General features: G+C 40.1%; 1 protein-coding gene across 2 annotated transcripts in view; it reads left to right on the forward strand.

The window, feature by feature from the left end:
* KAZALD1 (Kazal type serine peptidase inhibitor domain 1) overlaps positions 1-23264 on the forward strand; it is a 29609-nt gene extending 6345 nt beyond the window's left edge. Inside the window, exons 2-5 of one of the 2 annotated variants that reach the window (XM_072130093.1) lie at positions 1485-2094; positions 7226-7386; positions 19009-19156; positions 20344-23264. In XM_072130093.1, coding sequence (XP_071986194.1) covers positions 1587-2094; positions 7226-7386; positions 19009-19156; positions 20344-20435 — 909 coding nt within the window. In that variant the 5' untranslated portion in view covers positions 1485-1586 and the 3' untranslated portion in view covers positions 20436-23264. Of the gene's footprint in view, positions 1-1484; positions 2095-7225; positions 7387-9522; positions 9613-19008; positions 19157-20343 lie in introns of those variants that run through there. The other variant, XM_072130094.1, reaches the window with a different exon arrangement.
* Positions 23265-24147: the final 883 nt, after the last annotated feature.

A 24147-nucleotide genomic window follows, 5' to 3' on the forward strand; every position in this document is an offset into this window, starting at 1 on the left:
CAAAATAGTTAATAAATATTATACCGTAAAGCACAATAAGTAAAGTACTTAGGCCTAATGCACATGAAAGTATCCTCGGGTGCAGGAGGGATGAGTGCTCCTCACCCTTCCCTTCTCCATTGAAAATCAAGCGGTTGAAAAAATATGTCAAGCTTCTAAATTATGCACGGGGGCCGCCCAGCTTAGTCACTATGCGGTGAGACCCCGCTGTGACTGGGTGCCATAGACCTCTTTGGGGCCTTATCCATTCTTGTGCATGATGCCTTAAACAGGATTATTATTATACAATAAAGTATACCAATATTATTCAATACTTCAATGCATAGTAATACAGTACACAAATATTTAAGATTAGAGATCTTATTCATCCTTACACATCTTGGTGTGATTTATGCACCGGCTATGTACCACAGTTCAAAAATGCAGAAACCCAAATCTCAATACTAGTTTTTACTATGGGTTTGTAGGTAAAACATATTGGGACTCATTTACTTACCTGTTCCTTGGAGTTCACAGAAAGTGTATTGTCTGACTAGAATACACTTAGCCACGATTCACTAAGATCGTGCACTAAGATCCTGCATGTGTCGCTTCCCTGCTCAGGTCCAACAGAGTTCACCATCTTCTTCCCGGTGCATGTAAGTGCATTGTCTTGCGACACAATTTGAAAGTCAAATCCTGCGCGTAGTCCGAATCAGTCGTATTGCCCAATGCCCCTCCCTCTGATTTCTGTCACATGAAAGCCAGTGCAGTTGCGCCACAATTCGGTCGCGTGCAACACAATCCAAGCACAAACCCCTGTTACATACCTGTCAAAGATGCGCAAATCCCAAAAACGGCGAACAGACTGACCAAAGTGCAATCCGTGACCCTTAGTAAATAAGCCCCAATATTCTGATTCATGCTGTTTTGTGAAAACCCTTAGTTAATTTTATTGGGGGCAAGTTCCAACAGCTTACTAAAATAATTCTAAGGCCATCCTCTACACATCAGATCCAAAAACCAATGTGTGTGAAAGCAATTGTAAATAAGGTAAAGTGTAAGTGTAAGGTAAATCTGACTTGTATTAGTCACATTTCAATAGCTAATGATAAGTGTATTAAAAGGATATTCCCAACGCAAGAACTGGATTCACTAGAACATCCAAAACATCTGTAGCTAGGCAGATGTTCTATAGGGTTGAGGGGAACTTTTTCCCAATATATCTAGATGGAAATACTCTTTTATTATGATTGGGAATATAAAATATACTAAAACCTTTTCTGTCCTGTAGAGGGTTAAACATGTAATCTGTGGTGGTGATGTGCTTTTCCTCTGTAGATCCTCCGCTGGCTGCTGTTTGGCCAAATCTATTTCCTAGACAACAGTTCTGTGGCTGTTATTTTTCAGTTGATAGACCATCTGCGTAGCTGAATTTAGATGAAATGCTACATAAAGACCTCTCTTGTAACAGGAAATCAAAAAAACATTTCTCTTCTTTGCAGATCATCTCAGACAGAAGTTGGAATTACAGATAGAAGAAATGCAGAACTTAAAGTTATGAAGGAGAAAGTGATGGACATTAGCTGTGCCGTCCAGGACAAGTCATGAAGATGTATAAATGTGTCACTTGGACCTGTCCTGAACTCTTCCTCTTGTTGTTATACCTCAGTTGTCTCCAATTTTTTCCTGGTTTAGCACTACCCAGCGCCCCTGACTATATACAACGTGGCTGGCAGAGGTTACTAGAGGAAGGAGAGAGCTGTGGTGACTGTACACCTGAAGAATGTCCTACTCCGAGAGGATGTCTTGCTGGAGTTGTACGGGACACTTGTGATTGTTGCTTGGAGTGCGCCAACTTGGAAGGTCAAATATGTGACCTGGACAACACTAACCACTTCTATGGAAAATGTGGAGATAACCTGGAATGCCAGTTGGATATGGGGGACCTAAGGCACGGAGAGGTGCCAGAACCTCAGTGTGTCTGCTTATCTAACACAGCTGTGTGTGGATCTGATGGCAAGACATATCCCCAGCTGTGCAAATTTAAAGAGATGGCCAATGCGCAGCCAGGACGAAATCTTACAATTGTCCATGAGGGGCCGTGTGAATCAGGTACAGTAAACTTTGTCATGACAACAACACTTTGTATCAATTAGTGTTCCACTTAGCAAAGGGAAGTTCAATCGCTTCTCAGTTACAGATATCATGTTCTCAGTTTGTTCAGAAATACTGAGCCTGGTGATTACTAGACTGTAAGGACTATTAGCAAAAAAGTAACCATCGAATTCTTGTAAATAATGCACGTAAAAAAAATTAGACAGACCACTAAGGTCACTAGTGTTATCATATACCTAGTGCATAATATACTTTGTCTTCTGCAGTCATGTAAATTTTAAAAACTACAATTTTTTGAACGTCCCATTTTATGAACCCCTCAAATTAACGTTTGACTGAAGACCTACTAAAAAATAATACAACTCAATCAAGGCTAGGAAATACCAACACTAGGAGAAAAGATTTGGAATTCCTCACGGACACCAGATAAAATTATTCCTTGCACCTACACTTCATCAATTCCTTGGAAATTCCCAAACCTTCATTGTATCCAAAGGTTTTGTCTTACTTTAAAACTCTGTGACCCATTACTGTGTTAGAACCTGAGCCCATCAGAGGATTCTGTGTTGCTTTGGTGGTCCAGTCCTACCCTGCTTGCTGTCTCTCTTCATCTCACCACACATGGACCTCTACTCATGTAGGGAACGATTGCCTTTAGCTGCCACCTACATCGGGACTACTATGAGTTATAGCTACTCTGGTGACCTCATTAGAAGATCAGATCCCTGTATAAGGGTTAAAAGGGTAAAAACCAAAGGGGTCATTTGAAGAACACCCCTGGGAATATCACATTGGCTTATCATCCACAGCTGACTTGTTACAAATGTTCTCACAGATTAAGACTCTATGCTTCAGGTCAATACTTTTTATGTGCACCAATAAATTGTAGAAGAACAAGGTGGTGGTATTTGTGAAAAGGATGCCTGTTGTTCACTGATAATTTAAGGTTTTTAGTTTCAGTCTTTAGACATTTGCTCCAGTAGTAGATAAAATATCTTCATTATGTATATCAAGAAGAAGGCGTCTTAGCTCCTAGACATCTGTTACTTTAAGGAGGTAGGAAATCAGCCATGATTTATTCATAGAATGGGCAGTGGACATCAAGTTGTCTAAGGTTAAACTGATGGGACACCCTCTGAACGCTACAATAAGGAAATTTTCATGGGACTTTTAACTCCACCTCATAGAGTTATAAACTCCAATTCTATGGGATTAAGATGTACAGCATCTGGTTAATTGATGCATTTCCATTGTCTGATAACTCATCGTAAAAGACTGGGCATCCGGCAACATACCAAAGAGATGGACCTAACAAAGTTCTCTGATGTGATGAGTAACCTACTCCTAATAGTTTTCTAGCATGTACCCCAGTTACGTCTCTTACCAAACAAGCAGCGGCCTTTGGTTGCCTTATGAAGCCGGCTTGCTGAGTTTTGGTACCATGCTCTATGGGACTTCTGACGTGGCTCACACAACTAGCTCATACTGCACAAAGTGGTTGATTAATAGACAACTTTTTATTTTTCTATCCAAGCAAAACCGGGGGGTAGTTGCGAGCTGTTTAATGGTATTTGAATATTTAGTTGGTAGCTCCATGACTGTGGAAAATGGATTTATATTCTAGGATTGTTGCTTTTTCAAGTGAACTGGAGAACAGGAAACGTCCTCACTCTGCTGTGCTCTTAGCTCTCTGCATTGAACTGCTCCACACCCATATTTGAGTAAAATCTGTAACATCCTGTAATTTGTAAAAATACTACAGCAATCGCATAAAACAGAGAAGGGGTAGCAGTTCAATGCAGGGAGCTAAGAGCACAGCAGTGTGAGGACACACTTTAGCAAGTTTTCAATTGTATCAATTTTGAAAAAAAATAATAAATGCCAAGATATAGTTGTGTCATGTGTGCATTATATTCTCCAGTGTGAAATACTTTTCTTCTTGTATTTCACTACAAGGGACATAACTACAATAGTAACAACCATGGCAACTGCTATGGGGCCCCCAGTGTCAGGGGCCCTGGCATCTGACCTGACACACTAAAGAATGAAGGAAGTATACCATTATATATAAAACATTTATATATATAAAACAATGCACATCTTCAATAGTACACAGCATGAATAGGCAGAAAAGATAAGAAATGTCAGGGGAGATGGAGGGGACAGCAGCACAACAGAACTAGGGATCTCTCATCTCTAATTCCTGCCCTCTATGTTCCTTATGTGGTCTATAGCTACTTGGACATGTCTGTGTAAGTGTATAAATGTATTTATCAGTGTGTAAATGTGTGTGCATAAGTATGTAAATATAAATACAAATATATATATATTTTCTGAGGGGGTACCCCATTCAGAAGTTTGCTATGGGGCCCTGTCTCTCCTAGTTACTCCCCTGTTCACTACTATTGCAAAGGTGACAAAAACGCTGGTTAAGATTCGTCTCACGGGTCAACCAGTTCACAAGCCATTATATTTACTATTAGGTATTATATCTACTATTTTGGATGTGTAGAAATCTCTAGTACATCGGGGGGGAATCCAGCAGAGCACCACGAGGTGGGTGTCCCCGGTGCCAGTGGTGCAGCTGAAAATACATTACTCCTAGTGGTTTGCAAGTACCATAGTTAATAGGAAGCCAAATACTAAGTGTAAATTTGTCTAATGACTCACCCATTTTCATGAACCATTTGATTCACTATTAGCTTGGAGAAATAATCTCTATTAATCTATTGCGGGGCATTTCTCACTATCATTCATCATGCTAGCACATGAATCGTCGCAGATCAGGCTGACAAAACAACACTTTGTTCATTCCCCCCTTTGCCCGACTATAGAAATAACCTCAACGTGGAATTAGAGGAGCAGTAGCCAAGGAGTGTCAATCAACCCCCCGAAACACTTCATACTTCTAAGTAAGTGTAAAAGATACACAAACCATCGGGCACATATTTCATTTAATAGGGGAAATGGAATTATTTGCTTTAATCATTGAATGCCTGGTGTCTGCAAAGCATAAAAGAGTCAAAAACCGGTTGTAATCACTTACAGATGTAGAATTCCATATCCTCGCCACTTCTTCGAAGTGAACTTCTCGCTTTCACTAAAGGCAGCTGAAGGAGAATTTGGCTGGTGTCAGGAGTCTGACCTGTGGTTCCCAGTACATAAATCACAGAGGTGTAAAGGTACAGTACAAATAATTCACATTGCAGCCTGGTAGACCTTTTTTTTTTGTCGATCTATCTGATTGTGATTTAAAGGGGAATTTGTTTTGGGCCACTTGAGACAAGATATGGACATGTTAGGAAATTTTATCCACACATGTCTGGAAAAATGTCACGGTTCTCTTAATCAGTATTGGGATCTGTGTTAAGGCTTCACATCTGTGTTGGAGGTTCCATTAGCAGAACTTTCTTGTACAACTCCTCCTACTTCTATGTGTCATCATCATCACTCCCAGCTTAATCCGATACATGCGTGTTGCCGACTGGCAGGATCACAGACTTATGTTCAGGAAGGGATCTTGCCAGGTCACACTGGACTATCCTCTGACAGCTCTCTAACAGGGCGGATTAAGACTGCCATAGGTCCTGGACTGTCTGGAATCACTTCCTACATATGGTACTAGAATCAGGTTCTTGTAGAATGGAGGATACTTCCCTTCTGTTTGTTTTCAATCTGTGGTTTCAGGAGGTCCTGAAGTGGCTCTTGTGTTCATGTGTATAGGGAGCAGGAATAGATGTACAATGATTTCACGGGTGAAGGCATCAGTTTAAAATTTTGAAAGTGTCTTGGCTCCAGGCTACCAAAACGCCTATTTTATAATCTGCTACTGCTCTCCACACTCCAGAACCTGAGTAATTTTTTTAATGGCCACCACTCAACATCAGACTGGTGAGACAGCAAGCATAGATTATGCCCAAATACAATATTACACTTCCTAATTAAGCAATCAGTTTAGGTAACACCTCTTCTGAGTTTATTGAATCACTAGAAGGCTCTTGTTAAAGGACATCTACCACCAGGATGAAGGATAGTAAACCAAGCCAACTGACATACTGGTGTGTGTGTGTGTCCTCTGGCAGGATCCAGACTTCTTTTATCTTCTTATTCCCTGGATTTTAGGGAAAAAAGGCTTTCAAAATTATGCAAATGAGCTTTAGTGGCTCCAGGCTCCATTAACACCTTTTGAGCCTGGAGCTCCTCAGGCTCGTTTGCATAATTTTAAAAGTTTTTTGTAAAAACCCATCATAACTTACTTACCTGTCCACATCGTGATCGCCGATCCGGAATGTCCAATGAACATAGATTGTGCCGCGATTCACTGTGAGCGTGCGCCCGATATCCTGCACGTGTTGCTCCTCGCTCAGGTCCGCTGGAGTTCACCTTCTTCTTCATGGTGCAAGTAAGCGTATTGGTTGCGACTCAATTTGAATTTCTGTTGCATGAAAGCCGGCACGATTGCGCCAAAATCTGATCACGTGACACACAATCCCCTTCTAAATACCTGTCACAGCCGTGCGAAATTTCTAAAATCCGAAAGTGCGTTCCTTAGTAAATAAGCCCCATTATTGTTATTGTTGTGTAGCGGTGAAGTGTTAATGTGTGGCTTGTATGAAAACCATGCCAAAAATAAAATATAGCTATCAATGGAAACTAATCAGCTCAGAAAATCAAATTGTTTGCTTGGTGGTGCTATGGTGTTTTCTATGAATGATTCTTGCCCACACTGAAATTCAAAATGGCTTCCAAGCAATATAATTCACTTTTTTTTTTAAGAATTCTGTATAAAGCCTAAAGCAACAATTTTGGGATTAAGATAAGGTCAGAACGTAATCCAAAAGCTCTTTCACCAAAATGCTCCTAGATTCTAGAGGGGCCTTGTACCAAATGGGTGTAAAGTGAGAGGGTGTGGAGTGTTATGGTCTCATCCAGATCCAGAAGGGTCTCTCCCACACATGACAAGACTAATCCTATAAATGATACATTAAAGCTATTGGGCTTTATGATGGAGACATCAGCTTTTAGTTAAAAATTGCCCCTTACATGAGATTTCTGAAAATAAAGAAAGTGAAAATTCAATGTTTTTGTAACTCTACTGAAAAACATATCCTCTGTGACTTTCCTACAGCTCCTCAGATCCTCACACCACCCTACGACATCTGGAATATTACAGGGAAGGATGCAATATTTGGCTGTGAAGTCTTCGCCTACCCTATGGCATCTATAGAATGGAGGAAGGAAGGATCAGAGATGCTGCTCCCAGGAGATGATCCACATATCTCTGTACAGGTAATTACTTATATCATTGCTCCAACAGCCTGAGCAATTGGATAAACCATATAGTTCCCCGCTACTGTAGTAGTGCTCCTGCTCCTTCATGTACTGTAGTAGTGCCTCACGCTCCTTCATGTGCTGTAGTAGTTCCTCACACTTCTTCATGTACTGTAGTAGTTCCTCACACTTCTTCATGTACTGTAGCAGTGCTCCTTCATGTACTGTACTAGTGCCTCACACTTCTCCATGAACTGTAGTAGTGCTGTAGTAGTGCTCCTGCTCCTTCATGTACTGTAGTAGTGCCTCACGCTTCTCCATGTACTGTAGTAGGGCTCCTGTTCCTTCATGTGCTGTAGTAGTGCCTCACACTTCTCCATGTACCCTGCCCCCACAGCTTTGTCCGTGGCTTGTAGAATATAACTCCCGTAATGTTGTTGCCGGTGGGGCTGATCCAAACCCAGACTTCTGACTGAAGTCCAGGTCAGTGTTGTGAAGACCCCAATGTTTGGTACAAACCTGAACATTGTACTTCGGGTCCCCTCATCACTATTCAGCACTGATTGAAGAATCTATTCAGGGACACAATCTGAACTCCTCAAACTCCCAGGGTACCCAGGGTTTTGCCCTTGCAGCCAGAGGCCTATCTATGGTCTCTTGGATGCCATGTACTTATGTCTTTTGGGCGCATTCACTATGCTGATTCACAATAGGCTAATATAAATAGTAATATTCCCTTTTAATCAATTTATTTATTACCTTATCTATGTCCAAACTGCTTAAAGGGGTTGTCTACTTTCAGCAAATATTTGATATTGTTTATGTATGGAAAACTTTCTGTATCAATTCCTAATGGTTTTCTAGATCGCTGCTTGCTGCCCTGCTATAGAAGACTTCTTGTTTGCTTCCAGGGGATAGAAATCTGTCCATGTGATGTGATGGACATTCAGGTGCACAAGCTGTTAGTATCACTGAGAGTAGTAGGAGCTGTGTGATAACGCTCATGCACCTGCATGTCCACCACATCTTTTCCTAACATAAACAATATCAAATATTTGCTGAAAGTGGACAACCCCTTTAAATAGGATTCTATTAAACCATAAAAAAGCATTTAAAGGAAACCTACCACTTGAAGTGGCAGGTTTTCGATGGCAATACCGAGCACCAGCTCAGGGTGAGCTGGTGCCGGAGCTTATTTTAGTTAGTGTTTTAAACCGCGGTATCGCGGTTTAAAACACTTTTTAAACTTTATAGCCGGCGCATGGAGGTACGCGCTCGGCGCTTACCATGCGCGCGGCTCTCCTTCACTTCTCATTCACGGCGCGTACCTGCCTGCGCCGGCTATAAAGTCTAAAAAGTGTTTTAAACCGCGATACCGCGGTTTAAAACACTAACTAAAATAAGCTCCGGCACCAGCTCACCCTGAGCTGGTGCTCGGTATTGCCATCGGAAACCTGCCACTACAAGTGGTAGGTTTCCTTTAAAGAATCTGAATTGCTGTTTCTCTGTCACCTCTCCTTCCAAAAAAAAAACTTACAAAATGGCCAAAAGTTGTAAACCACAATGGCACAAAAAACTACAGTTTAACCCACGTTAAAAAAAAATTACGTGTAGACAAAAATGGCGACATTACAAATAATTTAGCAGAAAACAAGCCTTCGTGTTGCTCTGTTAACTGAGAAATAAAGATATTAGAACACTGAAGGGTTTTTCCACTTTCAGTAAATAATTTGTGTAATAAAAAGGTATCCAAGTTTTTTGTATCACTTCCTCACTGTTTCCTAGATCGCTGCTTGCTGTAATTTAACAGGAAGCTTCGTTGTTTACTTCCTGTAGATAAAAACTGGTCCATGGTCATGTGATGTCACACAGGTGCACAGCTCGTTGTAAACCTGTTCATGTGTTGTCACACAGGTGCACGGCTCGTTGTAACCCTGGTCATGTGTTGTCACACAGGTGCATGGCTCGTTATATCCCGGTCATGTGATGTCACACAAGTGCACAACTCGTTATATCCCGAGTCATGTGATGTCACACAGGTATCATAGTATCATAGTATATAAGGCTGGAAGGAGACGCAAGTCCATCAAGTCCAACCTTCAAGAATTAAATAAATGTTTTATCCCAATAACCCGTGATATTTTTTCTCTCCAGAAAGTCATCCAGGCCTCTCTTGAACATGTACATAGAGTCCGCCATAACAACCTCCTGCGGCAGAGAGTTCCATAGTCTCACTGCTCTTACAGTAAAGAACCTTTGTCTATGTTGATGGTAAAATCGCCTCTCCTCTAGGTGTAGAGGATGCCCCCTTGTCCTGGTCACAGGCCGAGGTATAAAAAGATCTTTGGAGAGATCCTTGTACTGTCCGTTCAGGTATTTGTACATTGTAATGAGGTCTCCCCTCAGTCGTCTTTTTTCTAAACTGAATAATCCCAAATTTTGTAATCTGTCATTGTATTCTAGTCCTCCCATTCCCCTAATAATCCTGGTTGCTCTCCTCTGCACCCGTTCCAGCTCTACTATATCCTTTTTATACACTGGTGCCCAAAACTGTATACAATATTCCATGTGTGGTCTGACCAGGGATTTGTATAAGGGCAGAACTATGTCTTTATCATGAGAATCTATTCCTCTCTTGATACATCCCATTATTTTATTTGCTTTAGCAGCAGCCGCCTGGCTCTGGTCACTAAAATTAAGTTTACCATCCACCAATACGCCCAAGTCCTTTTCAGCTTCAGTTTTACTAAGTAATTGACCGTTTAGAACATAATTATACTTTTTGTTTCCATGGCCCAAGTGCATAACTTTACATTTATCTACATTAAACCTCATCAACCATTTCTCTGCCCATCCCTCAAGCTTCCACAAATCCCTCTGTAATGCTAAACTATCGACCTCAGTATTTATTACTTTACACAGCTTAGTATCATCTGCAAATATTGAAACTTGACTGTGTAAACCCACTACAAGGTCATTAATAAAAATATTAAAAAGAAGTGGCCCCAATACTAACCCCTGTGACACTCCACTGGTAACATCAACCCAATCTGAGAATGTGCCATTAATGACCACCCTCTGTTTTCTATCACTAAGCCAATTACTTACCCAGATACACAGATTTTCTCCTATTCCCAGCAGTCTCATTTTATATACCAACCTTTTATGTGGCACCGTGTCAAATGCCTTTGAAAAGTCCAGATATACAACATCCACGGCTGCACGGGTGCACGGCTCGTTGTAACCCTGGTCATGTGATGTCTCACATGTGCACAGCTCATTATAAACACTCATCTCTTATTATTCTCTGTGATACTAACAAACTGGGTGACACATGATTGTGGACAGTTTTTTTCTCCATGGGAAATGAAAGCAAGCAGAGATCTAGAAAAGGAGGAATTAATACAAAAAGTATATTGGAATATTATAGAATTTTTCATTACACAAACAATATCAATTACTTGTTAAAAAACAACCCCTGTAATATAGTTATGAGAATGGTGAGATTTTTATGCCTGGAACCCCCCAGCTGCTGGGGTTCTGGTGTTCCAGATATTGCTATTAGATTGGCCCCACCAATCTAATAATAATTATGTATCCTAAGGATAGGGGATCAATACAAATAATCATTGAGCAGCCCTTTTATGGATAAGCTCTTCTTAGTTTTAGAAGTTCTACCACCCCCCTCTTTTAGTCAGTACTTGGTAACATGCCCCATCAGCCCCTCTAGGCCCCCTTGATCTGAGCTCCAGCTTTCTTTTCGGAGTAAGACCACTACGGCTGATTGTTTGCCTTTGTTGACGTTGACATTGAGTAATACCGACGCATCAGGCTGGGAATTCCTGCAAATTAGAGCAAATTTTTGTAAACTGAAATAATAAGCAATTGGGAGTAAAGCTAATTATTCCGGTTTTCATGTGACGCTTGTCTCAGGAGACTTAATTCATGTTGACAAGCCCAAATTAGAAACATTTACATTTGGCTAAATTTTGTCACTGATTAAAGGGATTGTAATGGCGACTTTTTGTGGGTAAAGTGGTTTAGTTTTCATTTGTCATGGTCTTTACCATCTGATGAGGAGTCAGCTAGAAACTTGGAGACCTAAAGCGTTTTTTTGATCCCTCTGTACAGAAAAGCCTGGCAGCGGCTTTTACTCTTCTTGTAGATACAAGTTTTCCAGGGTTCTACAAATGCATAAGTACATGTTCACATTCAGTTTTTGCCCTCCATTGTAAAGATTTGTTGGGAGGATTTCCAACGTATGCTTCCCTTGGAGGACCAGGATGTATATATCACTGTAAGTACATACAGTGGGACACTTCATCCTGTTCCACCCCTCCCCTATGAAAGTAGAAGGAGGAGTGAACATCAGCAAAAGCCAGTGATTGGCTGCTGCTGATGTTCAGGATGTTTTCTTGTCCTTTTATGGGAGTTACGTCATTAAGGGCCTTCTAGAGTGTACACTCAGGAGAGACTGGGGGTGGATGCAATATAGTTGCATCCGTCCCCCATAGTCTATGGCCTCTGCTAAACAAATGCATCACTCTGCAGGAGGAAGCAGGATGGAAGGCTCAGCTTGCTACATCTTTCCATCCTGCGATTCCTACACTCCTCTGTTTTCTATTCTTATCCTGTATATATAAATACAGAAAATTACAACAACTCTTCTGTACTACTATCCTACACAAAACTTCTACTACTGTAAATTTCCTTATGTGACAAAACACAGCTTGGTTCTGGTACTAACCTCACCAATCACCTTGTCTTCTACTGTAGGCTGCAAAGGTTTTCTTTCCTAAATGGATCAGAATTTAAAGGGAACCTACCACCGCGATTCTACCTATAAAGGTAGAACGGGTGGTAGGTGGATGTATGGGACATGAGGATAGCCCTTTTTAGAGCTAATCCTCACGTCCCCGCCATCTTTTTAAGACTTTAATACTCTAATATGTAAATTTTCTTAAGCGGCTACTTGGGCGTGGAGTAGCCGTACATGAGGCTACACGTCGCGACTACTCCACGCTCCTAGTAGCCTCTTTTCGCCTCCAACCCTGACATCTTTGGCACGCAGCTCCTTGTAGCTGCGCACCCTCGTCCGGGAAGCTCCTTGAAGCTGCGCAGAACGGCCTGCCCGCGGCTCCAAAGCCAGAGCTACTCCACATACGCAGAACTCCAGCTTCTCGGATGAGGGTGCCCAGCTATGAGGAGTTACACGCCGAAGATGTCAGGGCAGGAGGAGAGAAGAGGCTACTGGGGCGTGGAGTAGCCGCGACGTGTAGCCTCATGTGTAGCTACTCCACGCTCCAGTAAGCCCCAGTAAGAAAATTTGCATATTAGGGTATTTAAGTTTAAAAAGATGGCGGGGACGTGAGGATTAGCTCTAAGAGCTATCCTCACGTCCCATACATCCACCTACCACCCGTTCTACCTTAATAGGTAGAATCATGGTGGTAGGTTCCCTTTAAGACATATGTGTGTGTATATGGTCAACTATGAGGTCAAACATGTTGAGCAGACTTTTTTAGAAGTTTGGATCCGGGTTCTACTAAACCAACCCTGCCCCCTCACCCTTTCCCGACATTAACGCCAGCAATTGTTTCTGGCAAAGTAGTCAGCATCATTCAAATTGCTGCATTCTTACACAACAGCACTGGATGGGCACTGTCATTTTGGGGAGAGTCCTTGCCCCTGATGAATTTTTAATGCGTCCATTCATCACCAGTCAAAAGCAAAATTCACAAGCTTAAAGGGGTAGTCCTGAGGTGGAAAATCATGCCTTCTTTATTCCAAAAAACAGCTCCATTTCTGACCAAATGTGGTATTACAGTAAGGCTGGATTCACGAGAACATGTGTCCGCCGGGCCATAGCCGGACGGGTATACGTCCGGCGCCATGGAGAGTGGTGTGGAGTGGTGATCCCTCCCCTCTTTATAGCAATGCACGGTGCCATAACACGGGGAAAAATAGGACCTGTCCTATCTTTTCCCCGTGTATGGAGCGGTATGGTGCCGCATATGTGCTATACCTTATCGCTCCGTGCGCCAATTGCTGGCCTATGGGGGACCTTTGTACGGCCACAAGCTTGCAGCCGCACAAACTATACCCTATGGTCGTGTGAATGTAACCTTAAAGGGGTTATCCACTTTTAGCAAATAATTGATAAGGTTTGTGTAAGGAAAAGTTATACAATTTTCCAACATACTTTCTGTATCAATTCCTCACAGTTTTCTAGATCTCTGCTTGCTGTCCTGCTATTAAAAGCTATGTTTACTTCAGCTGACAGAAATCTGCCCCATGGCTCTGATTACTCTCTGTCATAATGACACGGCTCGTGCACCTACGTGACCATCACATGACCAGATTTCTATCCAGATCCCTATAGCAGGACAGCAAGCAGAGATCTAGGAAATTGTGAGGAATTAATACAAAAAGTATACTGGAAAACTGTAGAAGTTTTCATTACACTAATAATATCAATTATTTGCTGAAAGTGGAGTAGCCCTTTAAGCTTTGTTCATCTCTTTACAACTGAGCTGCAATACCATCACAAACCATGATTAGAGACAGTTTTTGGAAGAAAGCTGCGTTTTTTTTTTTCATCCTCCGGACAACCCCTTTAATGAAAGCATGATTGAAGATAATTCTTCATTTTCTTGAGCCCCTAGTTAAAATTCTCCTAGAAAGTCCAGGGCTTGCAAATCCCATAAGTAAAAACAGCATTGTAAAGGGCACTTATATATTCCCCAGGCACAATTTTACCGCTTTTCATAAAATTGTCATTCTCTCTGCTTGCTTGTAGCTGCTACTCCTCTGGAAAGTGATCCTATATCATTTTCTGGTAGAATGAGGACTTTATGTAAGGGGCTGCATGGCTTCTACTTAGGGATTTCCTGTCTGTCTAGAAATAGACTTATACATTGCAGAATATCAGAATTGATGAGTCTTGTGTTCTGTGCAGCATCAATGATGATTGTTTGACCGGGATCTGACTGTGATGTAAGGTCCCAATGGGAAGTCTACTGTTGTAATAGCATCCAACTGTTACGTCTAGGTCAGGGTAATGTGCATGGTATAACCTTCTGACTGCTGCTTATGTAATGTTTGCATATGACGTACCATATCCTAATAATGGCTTTCACAAATCATCTTGCATCAGATTTGAAAGTTTTACTTTTTTCGATTGGCCTTAAAATCAAGATTATGGTAGATATCAGAATTAAACTATAATTATTTCCCCCCTCAGGCATGGCAGCCAGTGTCCATGCTCTGCTACTCTGCTTCCACAACTCAACTCCTGCAGCAAAGAAAGAGGGACAAACAGGGGCGTAACTACAAGGGTTAACAGCCATAGCAGCTGCTATGGGGCCCAAAGGGGCAAGGGGCCTCGACATCTGACCTAGGACTCTAAAGAATCGAGGATGTGCACCATTATGTACATATTGTACAGCATAATATGTAAATGGAAGTGCACATCTTCCACAGTATACAGATACTGGGACAGATCTGTGTAAGTGCATACATGCATATATCAGTGCATAAATGTGTGGGGGGACCCCATTCAGAAGTCTGCTATGTGGCCCTATCTCTCCTTGATGCAAAGGATGTGGTTTTTGCATTGCCCCTTACTTCACCCCCACACAGTATAAGTCCCCCCTTCGTGCCCCCCATCTTCCCCTCCCCCCTTATATTGTTTTCACTCAGCTCTCCCTTTGATATTGTGTTAATCCAAACAAAAAATTCAAGAGTTGGTAATCTTTCAGGTTTTTTTTCATCAGAAATCCAAAGCACAAAAAATCCAAATGATGAAAGTATTAAAACTTAACTTTTACTGTAATTCAATTTAAAAAGAATTTTATTAATGTAACCAAACTCCAAACACTTAATCCTAAAAGGATCCCAGGCCAGTCCAAAAACGGAGAATTGCCAGAAAACCAATAAAATGTCTAAATTAGTACAAGAGAAATCTATATTGCTTATGTGGCTATATAACAACTGCAAAGAATACATAACCAGGTCCCATGTGGCATCTTTCCACTCAGATGGGTGTATGTTTTTCATGATCTGGTGGTCCTGCATTGTTATTTTAATATATTTTTTTTTTTTTTAATTTTTTAAGTATAACGTTTTGCTTGCACAATGTATTACTGTGTGTCTCCATGGGTACAGACTACAAACTCGGCTCTTATGCAGCAGATTGTTTGGTTGTATGGAGAATCTTAGATAATGTAATATGAAGCCATTGTGCTTCAAGTATGATGGCCGTATAATAATGGAGATTTTCCACAATGAGCACCATCCAACGCCAACCTTTAAAAGACATCTACCATCAGATTACCTGATGGCAGATTCTTACAACTTTTAGAACAACAGCATATTGTAGAAATAAAGTTTTTTAAAATATGCATGTATAAGCCGAGTTTTGATAAAAAACAAACTTACATACTCAACTTTTTACGCTCCCCGATGCTCTACGTGGCTTCCTTCTTCTCTTCCCTCGTAGCAGAGACGCACAATATGACATCAACAGCAGCAACATCACCACAGCATGGACGCCTCTCTGCCCGCTCTGCTACGAGGGAAGAGAAGAAGTAAGAGAAGCCGTGGGATGCCTCAGGGCATTTCATTATTTAGGGGGCTGCTGTAGGGCATTTCATTACTGGGGGAGCCTGTGATCAATGCATTTCCCACCATTGACTTGTACTCAAGTCAATAAGTTTTCCCACTTATTTGTGGTAAAATTAGGGGCCCCGGCTTATACTCGAGTATATACAGAAAGCCTGAGGCCTCATGGTTCTGCCAATAACTCATTTTTTTATTCATGCCCCTTGACCCACTGACATCACTGGCTCTCCCACTGCACTTCTCTGCAATGTATAGAGGGAATGCTATGATCGAACATAGTGCAAGAATTGTAGAGGGAGAGCTGGTAACGTCACCGGCTCTCTTAACACAGTGTAGGCGGAGACAGTCCGCCAAGGGGCATGAATAAATTACTGATTAGCCAAACTGCACTCAGGCTCATTTGCATATTTTACAAAGCTTTTGCAGTTCTAAAAGATACAAAAATAAGTTTTCTGGTGATGAGGACAGGATGGGGAGGTGAGTTGTAAGATGGTAGATGTCGTTCAGTTCCTTAACAAATCAGATGCATCACCTGCAATTGAAACTGACATGGATTTTGAGTTGTGACTATTAAAGCACATTGTGCTATAAATTACAATAAATTTGTAGGGGAGCAGGAGGCCACGTCACTCACAATAAGCCCTGCCCCAGACTTGTCAAATTTTAAAAAAAGTGGTATGAGGAGCACTAATACACCAGCACTTGCAAACATTTTCCCAAAACTTGTAACTTCTATCATACATTTTATGGCAAGAATTTGCATAACATGTATGATTAACCCCATTGTTGTATTTTACAGGCATTTTCCTAAAAAAAAAAGGCCCAGATGTATCTGTTTTTCGGCATACAAGGCATGAAAAAGTTACAATTCCTGACTCATGTTAGGAACAAGATGGGCCAGGGTGGAGTTGCCCTACAATGCCAAATTTACTATAACATACGCCAAAAACTGGAACAGGTTATAGTTGAAATCAATGACGGACCTGACACAGATTTCAATTCATTTCAGTAACTCTAGCAAGTCGCGTGTTGGGTAACACCAGTACACAAAATATGGATCCTAATTTAGCAGTCCTGTCTATCGGTTACGGTCAAATCTATTGCACATTTGGAAAACCAGAGTTGTAAGTGCTGAGAGAATCAGTCTGTATATAGACATTTTAAAGTTTTGTAATAAGGAACTACTTTCCCTTCCAGTCCAATCCAAGTCCATGCTTATTATATAATAAAAATGTTTTTTGGAATAAAAGAAGCAAAGGATGTATTTCTTATATTTTTAATAGAAAAAGTAGATTTTTAAAAATCTGCTTATATTCTAGTCAAACTATATTATGGAGGTGTTACCAAGATCGATAATCCATTACTTCCATCATAGTATCATAGTATCATAGTATATAAGGCTGGAAGGAGACGCAAGTCCATCAAGTCCAACCTTCAAGAATTAAATAAATGTTTTATCCCCATAACCCGTGATATTTTTTCTCTCCAGAAAGTCATCCAGGCCTCTCTTGAACATGTACATAGAGTCCGCCATAACAACCTCCTGCGGCAGAGAGTTCCATAGTCTCACTGCTCTTACAGTAAAGAACCTTTGTCTATGGTGATGGTAGAACCTCCTCTCCTCTAGGCGTAGAGGATGTCCCCTTGTCCTGGTCACAGGCCTAGGTATAAAAAGATCTTTGGAGAGATCCTTGTACTGTCCGTTCAGGTATTTGTACATTGTAATGAGGTCTCCCCTCAGTCGTCTTTTTTCTAAACTGAATAATCCCAAATTTTGTAATCTGTCAGTGTATTCTAATGCCCCCATTCCCCTAATAATCCTGGTTGCTCTCCTCTGCACCCGTTCCAGCTCTATTATATCCTTTTTATACACTGGTGCCCAAAACTGTACACAATATTCCATGTGTGGTCTGACCAGGGATTTGTATAAGGGCAAAACTATGTCTTTATCATGAGAATCTATTCCTCTCTTGATACATCCCATTATTTTATTTGCTTTAGCAGCAGCCGCCTGGCTCTGGTCACTAAAATTAAGTTTACCATCCACCAATACCCCCAAGTCCTTTTCAGCTTCAGTTTTACTAAGTAATTGACCGTTTAGAACATAATTATACTTTTTGTTTCCATGGCCCAAGTGCATAACTTTACATTTATCTACATTAAACCTCATCAACCATTTCTCTGCCCATCCCTCAAGCTTCCACAAATCCCTCTGTAATGCTAAACTATCGACCTCAGTATTTATTACTTTACACATGGGACATGCTGATAAATCTGAGAGTATTCCTAATTTCCCGGCTCTGCTTTTGATGACATTTTCCCTTATTACTGATGTGAAAGGACCTTGGCTGTGCTGTAATAGTCCCCACATCTGTTCTCATTCTGTATATTTCATTGTCAAGAAGTTAATCATCACGACTTTCATGTTGAATTGAGCATTACTAAGAGGACTTGTCACTACGCCAAACGTAGTGGAAAGAGCACTGCAAATGTTCATGAATCCTAATTAACTTTTTAATGAAAACTTATTTGTAAGTTAAAATTGCAAACTTTAATTCATTCACCTAAACCAGATGCCAAGTGAGAAACTAACAAAGTGGGAAAGATTGCCAATCTTTCATTTTAGAAGAAACACTCTTGTTATTCTACTTTTTAAATTCAGAATTCTTACATTTTTGATTATTTATTCGTAAATATTTAATTTTTTTAACTTGAGGACTTCAACTTAAGGACTTGAAACTACATTACACTATAAGTTCGCAGCTACCCATCAAACTCCATTAGTTATATTGCATTGAGGGGGAAAGGGATCATAGCTGTCAAACTTTAAACCCTCTTGATGCGTAAATCAATAATGACCGCAGCATCTAAGGGGTTAGCTCTCATCCCACTTATTCTCCATATCTGCATATGGCATCCTTGTCTTTGGAATATATAATACATTAGAGATTTTTGCTTTGAATAACAGTTTTATCATTCCTTTGTTTTTGAGTAATTCTATTTTAACTACATTTATAGTTTCGAGGAGGCCCTCAGAAGTTTGAAGTGACTGGATGGCTTCAAATCCAATCGGTCCGTGTGACAGATGAGGGTATTTACCGTTGCTTTGCCAAGAACAAGATTGGAGAAGTTGTGGCAGGAGCCACCTTAACCGTGCTTACGCCAGGTACATGCCTGGAGAAATGATAGGCACTCCTGAAATTTGGAGTATAAATATGTGTATTGCAATATTTTGGGCACATTTGTGGAAAATAGATCTCTTATTTTATATTTTACATTTTTTTATCACTCAGACACACAATGGTTAAAAAGTGAAAGTGGGTCGTAAATTGCATTTGGTTAGGCTGCCAAGTCAACGTACAATTGATTCATCAGATAAGATGTCTTGGCATTTGTTAGAGACACATGTGGATAATTACCCTCTCCACCGATTAGAATAGCATTAACCACCACTGATGGCGATTGGCTGATATTTTATCTTGTTGAATCTTATCAAATATCCTTTCCAGTTGTATACCAGGCTGTGTGTGAGAGTTGGAAAGTTGGAAGACCTTAGTATTGATATTTTTTTAAAGGGAATCCATCACCCCGAATTACCTACCCCAACTAAATGCTAAGGTTTGCAGGGCTTTGCCTACACATGCCACCAATGCCTTAGTTTTATTTTCAAGCTGCTCCTTCTGTGCCAAAACTTTCCTCTAGAAATATGCAAATTAGGCTGAAGTACTATGGAGGGCATTAGTATACTTAGTACAGGGCTCCTGCTCCACAGATATAACAATGCCCTCAGCTACACCTCCACCTCCGAGCTCCTACCTTCTCTCATCCTTCTCTCTTTAGCTGTATCACTCTTGGGTCCAGCCAGATGTGGAGCCGGAGCCCCGAGGTGCTCTGCTAAACCCCTGGAGGCCTCATTTGCATATTTCTAAAATAAAGTTTTGGCATGGAAGGAGCAACTGGACAATAAAAAGAAAGGCGTGGGAGTCATGTTTGGGCATATCTCTACACAACATAGCAGTTACATTGGGTAGGTAAATTGTGATCACAGAATCCCTTTAAACCTTTACTGCTAGGAGGCTTATAGTATACCCATTGCGGTGCTGTGAATTTTCCATGACAATAAGGTGGATTTTAATGATCGGATGGAGATACAATTTCTATTATTTGAAGCTTACTTTTCTTTAAAACTAATAAGCAGCACATTCAAAGGCTGACAAAAATGAAAGCATTTCCATTCCATGTATTTTATGTGACTTTTTATATATTCTCTTCAAACTGTGTACATTTTACTGTTAGGAACAAAAAATACTTCACACTTATTAAAGTGCAGCGTCTGCTCTTTCAATTCTTCAGATCAACTGAACATGACTGGACTGACTCTGCCAAAACTCCAAAACCAATTACAAGAAGACGACGCCGACAGCGAGGATTCCGATTATTACTAAATTCCATCGCAACGTGGACACAAGAATTTGATATGCATAAAAAAAAATCAGTCTTTACAAGGGAAGGAATACACAAAGAAAGATTATGACAAGGGACAAATTGAAAGCACTTTATATTTCTCGACCCGCCTCTGAAAGCTTTTGTAAAATTTGCCTTTTCTAGATTTTTTGAACAAATATTTTTTTTCAATTAATATGATTTTTTTTCTATTATTTTGGGACTGAAATGGACACATTTATGTGCTATTTGTACATAAAGAGTATTTCAATTTTTTTATTGTCTATGTCTATGTATTGTATGTAAAGACCATTACACATTATCTACAATCGTTCATACAAAAGTGTTTGTATAAGTGTTTTCAGTCTAATCTGATATTTATAGTGAATAAGCAATTATTTTTCTGAAACTTCCTTTATTTTTAACAGGTACCGGTAATATTTATTGTGGTTTTATTTTACTTAGGACATGTATGACAACCAGCACCCCCAAGGATTGGCCGTTTGCCTCTTTAAGATGTCTTCTTTATCCGTTGCATGGCATTAGTCCTAGCAACTCATTATGTATACCTAACACATCCATTGTACAATGTATGGTGCTGCACTTGGTAAAGTCTAAAGAGTAGGGATTAGTGGACTTGAAATGTAATGGGTTTGGCGTTCGGGCTTTCCTCTGACAGGAGAGCACTTGGAGGCAATACTACATAACATTTATATGCCAGTGACAGGTTTGTTGGCGGTATTTAAAGGGTTAACACAACAATCGGTGTGCCAGCAGTTGTTAGTAGTTGGTTTAGGTTCGGGTCCCTTTTTTCTAGGTTTCATAGTTACATAGTTTCATAGTTTATACGGTTGAAAAAAGACACATGTCCATCAAGTTCAACCAAGATGAACCCCCCGAACCTGAACCCATTGGGTTTGTTCATCCCAAGTGAAAGAGGCCATGGCACGTGGCTGTACACTGATCTCTTCAAACACATTAGTATTTGGACCTGCCAATATTGCTGACCTATACCAAAGTTAGGTCATTGATATTTATTTCCCTGAAAATCCCTATTACTTCAAATTGCAACAAAATCAGGAGCCAGAGACAGAATGAGACATTCTTACCTCATTATTAGGAAACTTTTAAATAGAATTGTTCTTTCAGGACCTTTGGTGTCTTTGTTGTGTTACAGTAGATCAAATATTTTGATACTTTAGTGGTTCATCCATGAACATGTCCAACCATGAACGTGAAAGCAGTTTTAAGTAGTATTTAAACTCATCACCACTTTACATTGTGTTGGTGCTGGTAGGAGAGAAGGTGATCACCAGAGCCATAAACTTTAACATAAAAAACAGTGTTTTTCTTTTCTTCCTAATATAGTTGTCATAGAGTTGTTTCTATTGTATAGATTGAAGCCTTTCACACAGTACAAAAAGTTTCAACACTGGCACAGATAAAATTCAAAAAACAAAGAACCAATCAAAACTCTTAAACCATATGCTAGCTCGCTGAGGTGTAAGATTACATAGCAGCTCTATGGTGCAGAATGAACAAAGGCCAGAGTCACAACATCTAGGTCTACATAAGCCACAACATCCAGGTCTCCATCAGCCATGGCAGCTAGTTCTCAAAGCCACAATAGTTGCAAAATTACACCAAAATTGATGCAACTTGACTATGAAATGTAATATGAAATGCTTTGAACCCTAAAATATCTGGCAAAAGTTGATTAAAAGGGGATAGTGTAACAGCAAAATAAAGACGGGGAATGGCTCGAGTTTTCTAAATTTTTTGTAAGCATACTAAAATAAGAAATACCAAAGATGCACCATGCAGAGTCTCTTTGGTAAGCCTGGTGTATTTAAAAAGGGTTGGCCACATTTCCATAAATCTGCTCCATTAAACATGTCTCTGCATTTTTATGTACTTGTACTTTTGCCTCCTGTGACAGCTCCAACCCTCTGCATTTATAAGCAACTTCATGTTTCTCATTCATTCAGTCTGTCCTAATGGCATCACCCACTGTGTATTTTTTCTCAAGGTCTGTCTCATTGAGGAGGGGGGGAGGGAGCAGGATGATTCATAATCTCCTGCTGCAGTTCCCTCCTATTTATCAGTGCACAGAAATGTAAACAAAGATCCAGAGAGAGTTTACAGACTACACTAAAGGAAGCATCAAGGATGATGCATTAATTGTTGATCATTCAGGGATTATTATTAAGGCAGTAAAGACACATAGGCAATTTATGCAAAAAGAGTAGCCAACCCTACTCTATATTTGCTTTTGTCTAAATCTTTGAATTAGTTAATCTTACCCATTATTCCTTTTTATGCATTTTATGTGCACAGATTTATTATGCTCTTACAATTCAATGAAATATTCAGCTCAGACTTTGTTTTCCATTTCTGAACCACGTCTCGAAGATGTATGACTTTTTCCGAAAACAATGCCAGAGCCGCACGTCTCTTTGTTCTGGAATTACACAATATATCTCATATAAAACAAAACATCTCTGTGCTCATAGAGAAGCATCAACAAGAACCTCAACAGACAATTTAATTCCCTCCAGATTCCATCTATTTACTAAAATTAGTAAAATTCCTCTTGACAACCGTTTCCAGGAAAAAAAAATAAGTTTAACCAAAACCAGCCAAAAAGAAAAGATTTACTCGAGTTTTGGAACTGTAATAATCCAATAGTACAAATCTGCTCCATGTTCCCTCTGTTATCCCTATTCCATTACCTTTGGATGCTGCCAAAATAAAATGAGAACAGCCGTGTCCAGCAATTACGAAAACTTTATTTACTTCAGGAAGGATGGGCAAAGAACGCTGTGTGGTTTAAGTGGACAGATAAAGCTGGAAGTATATAATATACACAGAGCTAACATTAAAACAATAAAAAAGATTAAATTCAGATGTGTCATAAAATTCCAAAGATAAATGGTTAAGAAACGACTTAGAAAATTTGCTCTGATGTTTATACAAAATACACGTCATAGGGTATGTGTGGCTTTAACTATCCATAGAAATGAGCATGAATCGGAGACCATGGGAGTGCCTGTTGTTAACCTGGATGGCCACTACACTGCCATAAGAGCCGTCTACTTCCAACTCCGTCCTTAACAATAGGGTAGTCGGTCAGGGACCTGGCAGGTATCCAGTTATCTATCCTGTAGATTAATTATTAGTACAGGCAGTCCCCTACTTAAGAACACCCGACTTACAGACGACCCATAGTTACAAACGGATCTCTGGATGTGGGTAATTTACTGTACTTTAGAATAAACAATAGTTATCACAGGTGTCTGCAATTAAGATTTATTGTAAATCCTGGTTCTTTTGACAACCCAACATTTTTAAATCCAATTGTCACAGAAACCAAAAAAATTCTGGCTGGGGTTGCAATTATAAAATATACAGTTCTGACTTACATACAAATTCAACTCAAGAACAAACCTGAAGAACCTATCTTGTATGTAACCCGGGGACTGCCTGTAGTAGAAAAGCTCATACATTCAAAAGCTGATATTTATTGGACCTAGTTGTATTCCTCATCCCCCCTCCTCTTCCCCAAAACCAAAACTTAACTGATAAAAAATATCAACTCTAACAATACATATACACAATAATGGAAGCCAATTTCTATGCATACAAAGTTTTTTTTTAAAAAAATTAAAATGTTATATTCTGATAACAAATGCTTAAGATATAGACATAGATCAT

The sequence above is a fragment of the Engystomops pustulosus genome, chromosome 11 (genome assembly GCF_040894005.1).
Source record: "Engystomops pustulosus chromosome 11, aEngPut4.maternal, whole genome shotgun sequence".
Lineage (NCBI taxonomy): Eukaryota > Metazoa > Chordata > Amphibia > Anura > Leptodactylidae > Engystomops > Engystomops pustulosus.